Raw genomic sequence first — 11,959 nt, 5'->3', positions numbered from 1 at the left:
CTGAATATTTAATACAAATGTAGCCAAACCTCAATATATTATTTCTTTTAAACAGATCTGATTGGTTTCTTTATGATTCTTTTGACTTTTCATTAGTATTTGACAAAAGGATCCATGATTGACTTGTCAGTTCTTCAATGAATTCACTCCGCAAAACTACTGAAGAGAAGAAATACGTAACAGGTTTAACAAATCATAACATACTTCTGGTCTTTAAAAGCATGGAAATAGACTTTTTCACTAAACTTGCTAAACACTTATCACTAAATGTTTCACAGAACTCTTATCTAAATGATATAAGAATACAAAGATTCCCCTGGCTTTTAAATATTACCCTATAATTTCTAGCACAACATAAGTAATGGTCTCATTCTATACTGGTTTTGTTCCTGCTATTTTAAAGTATAAAATTGAATTCCAATTATATTTAAGTATACCAATAAAAAAATCTTCCCCAATGGACTATCAAGTACATAGTCAAGGTACATAATTCTAAAATAAAACTTACTAAAATAAAAATATAGAAAAATGAAATACAAAGTTCTGTTTCTCTCAAGAACTAAAAAATAGGGGGACAGGGATGCCTGGGTGGCTCAGTCAGTTGAGCATTTGCCTTCAGCTCATACCATGTTCCCAGGGTCCTGGGATTGAGTTTTGCATTGGGCTCCTTGCTCAACAGGGAGCCTGCTTTTCCCTCTGCCTGCTGCTCCCCACTTGTGCCCATGATCTCTCTTTCCCTCTCTGGCAAATAAATGAATAAAATCTTAATTAAAAAAAAAAAGTAGCCGTGGGGGAGAAACACAGGTGAGAAAAGTAGATGTACGCAAATGCTATTAGCAAAGATTTAAAATACAGTACTCTATGGAGATATAATTAATATTTTCTATTCTACATTTATTGGAGCACAGTCTAAAGAATCAGAGTATTGGGAATCCATTTTATATTATCAGACATTATTTTATCTTGAATTTAGGCTTCCTAACATAAAATATATTTAAGAATGTCTGTCTATACTATGAATTGTTTGTCACTGGGACAGGTGATTCTTTAACAGCAATCTGATCACTCTCCAAAAGGGAATTAATTTTAGACAGTAAGATATTGCCACACAAAGGTTACTGATGAATCTGTAAATGAAATAATTGTTTGCACAAAGCCAGATTTGGAGAAACTTCACCTTATATTTAAGATAATTAATATTTTAAGGCCAAATGTCCAACAATGAATTTTAATGTTGCTACCAGTCTATTCCTAAATTTAACCTGTATGTGATAATGAAAAGTAGCAACCTCTTCTTGAAGTCAAAAGACATACTAGATGTTCAACAGACATGCAAAAAAAAAAATCTTAAATAAAAATGTATAATTTTACAAATTACAGTCATGAAGAAGAGATGATCCCATGAAAATATTTAGCTGATATAACTGAAGATATTTTGACAGTATAAAAAAGACACAAATGCAAACTTTCTACTAACAAGTATTATTCGAAAATTACGTACTAAAAATATAACCATCTCACCCATTTCACAGTGATTGTAAATAACTAATTCATATAGTCAAAAGTATAAACAATTTAGAAGATGGAACTCTTTTAGCACTAACATTTAACTATTAAGAACTAGAGTCATTTAAAAGGAATCCAGTCTTTCCTTTAGCTAAATTATTGCCAATTCATTTCCTTCTTCAACAGTTAAATGACTTCCAATTATAAAGATAAATCAGTACTGTAATAGTTTTTACCAAGGTAACTTTTATAAAGGTTTCAATGTTAAAAAAGGAAAACACTATTTAATAGGGAAGAAACAATCCTCTTTATTAACCTCACTGTTATCTTCAGAAAGGATTAAAAAACACACACATTTCCTGGGACACAAAACTGTACCAAAAGCATTTCCTTACAAAATAACTTCACAAACCAATAGTCCTGGACTTACACAAAGACATTTACATACATTAGCCTGAATTAATACACAATTTGAACGTTTTTGCAGCAACTTCCTAGCAGACTATTATTACATTAACGTGGGAGTGTACGACTTCTTTAACCCTTTAAAAATAGTAATAAAAAATTACAAAATAATGAAAATGTAGAATTAAGGCTGAGACTATATCATCTAGTATTAATAAAGTCAAACAATACTTATAAAAATTGGTGCTGCTGCATTTTTTACATATATATACAGGATAAGTCTTTAGAAATTTAAAATGCTACTGCTGTCACAAGTTCACTCCTCAATTTAACATTTTCTCATGTATCTTAACATATGAATTCCCAGATACCTGTGCTTTTTCTATTTTTATTCTGAATTCTTCATTAAGAGTTTCCTCATATATTTACAATTAAATACCTAACCTCTAGAACTTTCCTTAGACACAACAGACAAAACAGTTTTGTTAAATAAATTCACACAGAAGTAATAAAAAGGCTTGTTTTCAAGAAATAGTTCTACCATATCCATGATAATTATACTGAAAAATAGTACATATGCTTTTCTTCAGGATTAATAAATGCCATGTGCCAGTTTTACAGTCACTGCCATATTTGCAAATTTTCCTCTGACACATTTGTAAGATAATGACAACCAAAGGGCATGATGACTGGAATAATTCCAGTAAATCCATACTGTCCAGTGAGATTCATAAAATTGAATTGCTGTTTCCAGTCCCATCTGGACTGACATGGAAATGCATGCCCAGATAGTTGTATCATCCCCAGAAATATTCAATCTGGTAAGTCACCCTCTTGGTCTTCTGAAACAGAGCTGCAGAAGGCAGGGCATTCTTCATGAGACCAATGGCCCCCTCTTCTCTGTAACTGTTCATACATCTGATTTGGTTATAATCCTGGTCAATGTGGAAAAGAAAAAATTTTATGTACCACAGTTTTCCTAAACTCCCTCAGCAGATCTAGATGGTTAAATACCAAATGGAACTATTTTCATTAATTATAATTCTTGGTATAAACATATTAAATTCTTATATAGAATTACTTGTCACATGTATGTCACACACACACAAGTCCTCAAAATAAAAGTGATACTTAACATACAGACTAAAGATGAAACAATTTGGACGACAGTTCTTTGGAATGTTATATTCATTTTCATTTTTCTTTTGAAGGGTATATTCATTGAATATATGAGTGAAATGAATGAAAATGAATGGTATATTCATTTTCACTTTTCTTTTCCCCTTTCCTTAAATGAAATTACTATTTTAAAAATAAACAAGAATTATAATGCTTATTTCAGAAAAGTCACAAAATAAGGAAAGCAAAAGGAAAAACATTAAAAAACCATAATTCCATTCATATAGAGATGAACACAGTGAACATGAGCTCATGACCTGAGCTGAAATCAAGAGTTGGATGTTTAACCAACTGAGCTACCAACAAGGCACCCCAAGATATTTTTGTTTCAAATGCTCTAAAGTTTTTGAGATTGCACAAGAATTATTAGTTCAAGATCTACAGAGAACTGGCAGAGATTAAGAATGAGGAAATTACTAATTAAAAAGTAATTTATGGGGCACCTAGGTTGTTCAATCAGTTAAGCGTCTGCCTTTGGCTCAGGTTATGATCCCAGGGTCCTGGGATCATGTCCTGCATTGGGATCCCTACTCAATGAGCTCAATGAGGAGCCTTCTTCTCCCTCCATCCCCTACTTGTGTGTTCTCACTCTCTATCTCAAATAAATAAATAAAATCTTAAAAAAAAACCAAACGCTGTAATTTAAATTTTAGCAGCACTTGCGTAGTTCAGTCTGTTAAGCTACCAACTCTTGGTTTCTGCTCAGGTTATGATCCAGGGTTGTGAGATCAAGCCCCACCTCCAGCTGAGCAGAAAATCTGCTTGAGATTTTCTCCCTTGGCCCTCCCTTTCACTCTCTCCAAAATAAAAAAATAAATCTTAAAAAGAAAAATTTTTAAATGGAAATTTAAACTGATTTTAAATCTCCCAAAGAAAAACAGGATGCAAAGGGGGAGAAAACCACGGGATAGAATATACCAAATTTTCAATCTAAAACTTCTCTTTTTAACACTATTTATGAAAAAGAGAGAGCATGCACAAGTGGATAGAAGGGCAGAGGGAGAGAATCCTCAAGCCGACTTCTCAATGAGTGTGGAGCCCAACGCTGGGTTTGATCACATGATCCATAAGATTATGACTTGAGCAGAAACCAAGAGCTGATTGCTTAATCAACTGAGGCACCCAGGTGCCCCCAACCTATAACTTCTAACACTGCCAAAACAGAGCTAAACAAAAATGGCTAACTTTTTGTGTTTATTTTCTGTGTGTCAAATCTGTGTAGGAAATATGGTTGTATTTTGCTCTCTGGAAACATTTATGCTCCTCCCCTTTTCTTCATTCAATATTCTAAAATTTTACTATGAAATATATTTTGGTACATCATTTGTCAGTCATTGTGCTGGGCTTTCAGTGGGCCCTTTCATTTAATTCTCTTCCACACATTTTTGCTTCTGTTTTTTTTTTTTAACTTTCCAGGATTTGTAACAGAATTGATTCTCTATGTTTCCTTCTTTGTCTTCACATATTTTTTCTATTTTTCTGGGAAGTTTGACTTTAGTCTTTTGAAATTTTTATTTCTGCAACAGTATTTGTAATCTGTTATCTTATCCTGGCTATATCTTTCTCCTAATAATAAATTGAATTTTGTGAATATAACTCCCCCTGAAAATCTAATTAGGAATTTAAATTTTTTAAAAGTTCCACTGAATCATCTTCCAGGGATGGTTTTACTATTTATCTTGGACTTTCTCTCATACCTTGTTGACTCCCCTCATATGCATGATGATTCTTATCTGTACAATTACACTTAAGAAAAATAATTATGGTTCTGGCCTGCATTTCTTCTTCTTCTACAAAAACCAGAACTATTTTTCCATCAAGTCCCTCTGAGTGGAAATTTTAGGTAGAACAAAGCAGAGCAGGGTCCATGGGCCAGCAGGTTCTGCTTTACAAGTACATGGCTGGAGAGCCAACTATCAGTCTGCTAGCTCCCTAGGTACCAGCATGAGATAAGCCTTGAGGGTGCTATCAACTAACCTGAAGCCAATATGCCAACATTTAATTAACTACCAGTTTTATCTAACTTTGTGGTGGCATCTTTAATACTTGGGAACAAGGAAATAAAACTTTCAGAATTTTGGGTTGAAAATTTGGCATATTCCTAGGATGTGGTTTCCTTTCCTTTTCCATTTTCCTCCCATCCCCTCTCCTGAGTCTACACCCTCTCCAGGTTCCATCAAGCAGACTATCTCCCATTGTCTCTAGACTATCTCCCAGTCCTTCCTCCTTTGGTGTATACTCTAGACTATTCTATCCCATTATCCCAAGAAAACGTCAATCAAATGTGAAGACAGGGGGCACCAAGGTGGCTCAGTCAGTTAAAAGTCCGACTCTTGGTTTTGGCTCAGGTCATGACCTCAGGGTTGTGAGACTGAGCCCTGAGTTGGGCTGCACACACAGTGTAGAGTCTGCTTAGGATTCTCTCCCTTTCTCTATCTCCCCCTTTCCTCTCATATGCTTTAATAAATAAGCAAAATCCTTAAAAAAATGTTAAGGCAGAATGAAGGCTTTGTCAGATACACAAGGGCTCCATGTTTCTTTGTACACACTTTTTCTATTATAGGAGAGAAACACAAGGAATCCAAGAAACAGTAGATTCAACCCAAGAGTAGCCAAAGAAGATCCATGAGACCTATGTATAGTTACTATTCACTGTAGTAGTAGGAAGAGTATGTGATTAAGGTAAGCAGTGAAACAGGGTGCCTCGGTAGTTCAGTCTGTTGAGCGTCAACTCTTGATTTGGCTCGGGTAATGATCTCAGGGTTGTGAGATTGAGCCCCGTGTAGGCTCTGCACTCAGTGCAGACTCGGCTTGAGAGATTCTCTCTTGCCCTCTCTTTCCCCCTCTACCCCTCCTCCCACTCATGTTTGCTCTCTTTCAAATAAATTCTTTAAAAAAAAAAAAAAAGGTAAACAGTGAAAGGAAAAAAAAAGGAAATTAAAAAGTGCAGAAAAATTAACAATATTCAAGAAACATTCTAAATAGTGACTGGGTTAAAATTTAACATGTTTTAAAAAACTGATACAGTGTAAAAGACTTATTTGATCCTGACATTTGGAACACTAACTGTTGGCCTAGAATCTTACAGGGATGCCAATGTAATCCTACCACACAACTCTGCTTAGTACTAAATATTTACATAGCCAAAATAATATATGTGTGGTTTACGGCTTTCTACCTTTGTAAAAAGCATGGAGGACTTGCTTATGGTTGCAGGATAGACTATACCTAAATAATATCACAATAGAGGGAAAGTTCTAAAACATTTCGAAACAATTCAGTCCAGAAGTCATTAGGTGGGCCAGGCAATATGGACGTCCACACAAGGGGGTGGGTGAGCCGTACTGTCTTAAAGCTGATAAGATGGACAGAGTATGTGAAAAACAGATAGGCAACAACAGAATAACTGAAACTAAATAGTTAAAGCAAAGGTTGCTTCTGGGGAATAAGATGGGTGAGGATGCATAGGATCTAAGATTTCATCATCATAAGCTCTCTTTTTATCACTGTGCTCTCCAATTGTGTTAACCATTAGCCATGTGTATCTCTAGAGCACTTGCCATGTAACTAGTTCTTAGAGATCTGCTGTCTTCTAAAGTTCTAAGATTTTATATGAAAAAAGAATTTAAAGCATCTCAAGAAATGTTTTACACTATTTATATGTGGCAATAATATTTTGTATACTGGGTTAAAAAAATTGTTAAGTCTCACAGTTTCTTCTTCTTTTTTTTTTCTCTTCTGTTTCTTTTTAATACAGCTCCCAGGAAACTTTAAATTACGGATGTGGCTTACATTACAATGCAACACTAAATCTTATATACCATTTGATTTATTTACATGTATGATTTCAGTGAAGAGATACTACCACTACTAACAACATAATGATAAACTAAAAAATCAACTCTAGCTCATACTACCTCTGAATTGTTATAAAATGTTAATTAACAAAATTCAAATCAGTGACATGTGTAGTTGTACTGTAGTAATGGCAAAGTTTGGGGCTAATTCAGTGCTGAGGCTACAATACAGCTTCAAGAATATGTATATTAGTCTAGAACTGTTTGGCAGGAATTTCCTCCCTGGTCTCTTAGAAAACTGGAAATATGCTCACCATAATAAATAAATTAACACTTCTTTAGGGCGCCTGGATGGCTCAGTGGGTTAAAGCCTCTGCCTTCAGCTCAGGTCATGATCCCAGGGTCCTGGGATCTAGCCCCGCACCAGGCTTTCTGCTCAGCAGGGAGCCTGCTTTCCACCCCCCTGCCTGCCTCTCTGCCTACTTGTGATCTCTCTCTCTCTCTCTCTCTCTCTGTGTCAAATAAATAAAAAATCTTTAAAAAAATATTTAAAAAACAAAACAAAACAAAAACAAACAAAAACCACTTCTTTAAAAATTATAGTAGGGGCACCTGGCTGGCTCAGTCAGAAGAGCATGTGACTCTTTATCTTGGGGTCATGAGTTCAAACCCCATGTTAGGTGTAGAGATTACTTAAGTAATAAACTTAAGTAAATAAAGAAACTGCAAAACAATTATAGTAAACCTACATGAAAATAAAGGGAACAATATAATGAACTCCTATTTCAAGCTGCAATAATTTAATATTTTTCCCAATCTTGTTTTGGTATCCTGTCACACTTTTTTTATCTCTCTGGCAGTACTTCAGGGTATACCCCAGACATCATGTTATTTCACCAATACCTCAGTACACATTTCTAACGATATATTTAATGTAAATAATATTACATTGTTATACACAAAATAATTCCTTAATATATCTAATATCCAGGTGATACTAAAATTTCTCCAATTTTTTTCAGAGTTGTCATCTGAAAGATTCAAATGTGAATCCAGAAAAGGACTTCACATTGCATTTGTTTCTTATACTTTTCAATCACTTTTATTATATGTCAAACAGTTCATCCTTCTTCCTATCCTTTTATGGCACCAGAATTGGTGCCATTAGAAAATCAGTCATTTGTCATGTGCTATGTTCCATTCTTGACATTCTGGGTTTGGCTGATACTTCCTGGTGGTATCATTTAACCTTCCCCTATAAACTTTCCCTTATTTCCTGTACACTTAGAGTTAAATCAAACTATTCTCAATTTGTGAGAGATTTAACCTCTTATGCCTTATAGTATCTATTCTTTGCAATGAATTAACCTCCTTCCCAAGCATCGAGGAGGTTACCATTTACATACCATCCAAAGGAAAAAAGTTTTCTGGAGTGCTTACTACTTCCTAGAAGCCTCATTGGATTCCGGTTACTTCCTATTCAATCACATAATAGCAAATGTCCTGCTTTTAGTATTGCTAAGATCAATCAGTGGATTCAGGTATATCAATCTGATCTTTACATTATTAAGTTTCCCCATCAACTTTCTATCTTATCATTTAAAATATCAATTATTATTGCCGAGATCTACTATTGCAGTAGGGGTGGCAAAATCATGTTGCAAATTTATCATGCCACTTACACTTCATTCTTTATATAAAGAACTTTTTTTTTTTTTTTAAGATTTATTTATTTGGCAGAGAGTGAGGATAAGTAGCGGGAGCAGCAAGCAGAGGGAGAGGGAGAAGCAGGCTCCCTACTGAGCAGGGAGCCCAATGTGGGGTTCAATTCCAGGACCCTGGTATCATGACCTGAGCTGAAGGCAGACACCTAATGGACTGAGCCACCCAGACACCCCTATAAAGAATTTTTCAAAGAAGAACTTCTGTAAAGAACTTTCTTGGGATACCTGGGTGGCTTAGTCAGTTAAGTGTCTGCCTTCAGCTCAGGTCATTATCCCAGGGTCCTGGAAGGCTACTTGCTCAGCAGGGAGCCTGCTTGTCCCTCTGCCTGCCACTCCCCCTGCTTGTACACTTTCTGACAAACAAAATCTTAAAAAAAGAAAGAAAGAAAGAAAGAGTCTTCAAGGAAAAGTAAGACAAAAACAACAAGAGTGAGGCAAACCATACGAGACTCTTAACCACAGGGAACGGGGTGCCTGGGTGGCTCAGTCAGTTAAGCGACTGCCTTTGGTTCAGGTCATGATACCAGGGTTCTGGGATCAAGTCCCGCATCAGGCTCCTTGCTCGGCAAGGAGTCTGCTTCTTCCTCTCCCTCTGCGCTCACTCTTGTAAATAAGTAAAATCTTAAAAACAAAACAAAACTACAGGGAACAAACTGAGGGTTGCTGGAGGGGAGGTGTGTGGGGGATGGGGTAACTGGATGACGGCCATTAAGGAGGGCACTTGATGTAATGAGCACTGGATGTTACATGCAACTCATGAATCACTAAATACTACCCTTATGCTTCCACACATGCACACAAAAAAGAACTTTCTTCAATTATTTGGTTATCCTGAAAAACAGTTCATTTAAGTAAGAACACACCTTAAAAAAGAAAAAAAGACAGAAAGGGGGTGCCTGGGTGGTGCGGTCAGTTACATGTCTTGACTCTTGGTTTCAGGTCAGGCATGATCTCGGGGAGTTGAGACTGAGCCCTGCATGAGGCTTCCTGCTCAGCACAGAGTCTATTTAAGACAGTTTCTTTCCTTCTGCCCACCCCTAAACCCGACCCACTTCCTCTGAAAGAAATACATCTTAAAAAAAAATGTATTTACTATATGGCTATATCAATTTTTATAATAATGAGTTGGTGCGTAAGCAATTGCCAATGATCATCAGTGAGGATTCTTCTGCATCATTCTGAACTCATGATTTATAAAAATTATAGGTGTTTAAATCCATTCCAAAGATTCCTTCTGATGCTACACTGCCCCAACATACTTTCAGTGGTCAGCTTAATAGTTTCTATGTATTGTGTACCCATAATAAACACACATCATTCATATACCCATGTGGGAAACACCTCTCTCATATTGATAACTACTACATTCTTATAATCTCATTACCATTTCAGTAGCTCTCCTCCTTAATTTACTTTAAAGGCAGCTAGTCCAAGATACTTCCCCCCCTACTTGTATACGATATACAGTATTCAAGAGATATCAGTGACATAAAGAATTTTATCTCACAATTTTTTGCAACACAGATTTCTCTTTTGGGATTGCAGATAATGGCTTCTGCCTACCTCTCCAAACACTCTTGCTTCTCCCCCTTCCCATGTCTAAGCCACACAAGCATCTTTTCAGTTCCTCAAACATGCCGTACTCGCTTCTTTCTCAGAACTTCCATATTTATTTTTTTCCCTCTGACTGAAACCAATCCCTATGTGACTGGTAGCTTTTCACCCTTCAGTTCTCTGCTAAAATGCATCTTTCCTGACAACCAATATAGTTTCCCCATCATTTTATATCATTTCATCCTTTTTTTCTTTCATAGAACTTAACATTATTTTACACAGGAAAATATTTACTTTTTGGAATTATCCTTCTGCACAGTGTTGTAGAGCTCCATGAGGAGGCAAGAACCATGCCACTTTTACTCACCCAGCAATACATAACACAAAATAAGCATTCAAGTAATTATTGAATAAATGCAGAATATGTAGATGGATAGGGCATGGGATACCAATTCAAATACCACAGTCTCAAAGAAACTCCTCAAAGGTCAATATGAGACACTTTTTCCAGCAGAGTCCATATTTAAACCTTTGGAAATAATGTACAAGAAACCCCAGTACCATGGTATCCTCCTATAGGGTGGCCTTACTAACATCTAATCTAAAAAAGACAATTTTTGTGTTTTGTTTTGTTTTTTAAAGATTTTATTTATTGAGAGAGAGACAGAGCATGAGGGAGGGGTGGTCAGAGGGAGGAGCAGACTCCCCGCTGAGTGGAAAGCCTGATGGGAGGCTTGATCCCAGGAATCCTGTGACTCCGGGATCATTACCTGAGCTAAAGGCAGACACTTAACCAACTGAGCCACCCAGGCAACACCAAAAGACAGTTTTCTTAAAATTGAGTTAGGCTACAGATAACTTTGCTGGGATTTTGGTGTGCTATGTAAATGGTATCTGATTTTCCAAACCAACTATTATATGCGATTTTAAAATAAATAACATACAAATGGTTTTGTATATTCTAACTTAGCAAGCTGCTGATCTTATGAAGCAGAATGTGGTGTATTTGCAAGGTAAGCCAAACAACAGAAAAGCAATTTAAATCTTAACACTGATTTTAAACAAAACATAAATGATAAACATTTCCAAATAATTAGCAAAAATCATTTAGAAAACTGGTATAGCCTAGAAGAATATAATAATTATGTTTTATTTTCATTATTCATTACTTGGTTTTTCAAACAAAATAAAACAAAACAAAACCCCTAATTCTGGCTCAAGGGGAAATCAGAAATAAATTCATGCTGGCTTTTATTTTTATTTTTTTAAGAAGTTTATTTTATCATTATTTTTTTAGAGAGACAAAGAGAGAGAAAGAGAGAATGAATGTGAAAGGGGAGGAGCAGAGGGAGAAGGAGAGAGAAACCCAAATAAGCTCCACATTCAGTGTGGAGCCTGACCTGGGGTTCAATCCCACGAACCTGGTATCACAATCCAGGCAGAAATCAAGAGTCAGATGCTCAACTGACCAAACCATCCAGGCACCTGCATGCTGTTTTTTAAGTATGATGACTCAAGAGCTATGATAACTCTCAGGTTACAATAAACTCACCTATTTTGTCTGGAAGCTTCTCTTCTCATTCTTTTAGGAGGAATTGGACAATCTGTCATTTCAACCTTTGTTGGATGGCGCAATGAGTCATTACACTTACGTGTGGGAGTCATACCTGTAAAGACAGAAAATGTAAAAAATGAACTTTTAAAAGACTGAGATTATGATCATTGGGGTGCACCTGGACCTTCTTTTCACTACATCTGTATCTTTGGGGTAAATACCTAGTAGTACAATTGCTG

The 11,959-nt window shown here is 36.0% G+C and overlaps 1 protein-coding gene across 1 annotated transcript in view; it reads right to left on the bottom strand.

Annotated features, from left to right (window-relative positions):
• Window positions 1–1,740: 1,740 nt before the first annotated feature.
• Window positions 1,741–11,959, bottom strand: part of SMCHD1 (structural maintenance of chromosomes flexible hinge domain containing 1) — a 144,587-nt gene continuing 134,368 nt past the window's right edge. The window contains exons 47-48 of the mRNA XM_080821520.1: window positions 11,718–11,832; window positions 1,741–2,846 (exon numbers count right to left, since the gene is read on the bottom strand). Coding sequence (XP_080677646.1) covers window positions 2,822–2,846; window positions 11,718–11,832 — 140 coding nt within the window. The 3' untranslated portion in view covers window positions 1,741–2,821. The remainder of the gene's footprint in view (window positions 2,847–11,717; window positions 11,833–11,959) is intronic.

This window comes from Martes martes (assembly GCF_963455335.1).
Source record: "Martes martes genome assembly, chromosome: 13".
NCBI classification, from domain to species: domain Eukaryota; kingdom Metazoa; phylum Chordata; class Mammalia; order Carnivora; family Mustelidae; genus Martes; species Martes martes.
Note: the sequence above shows the minus strand (reverse complement) of the source record. Positions and strands in the feature narration are given on the sequence as shown.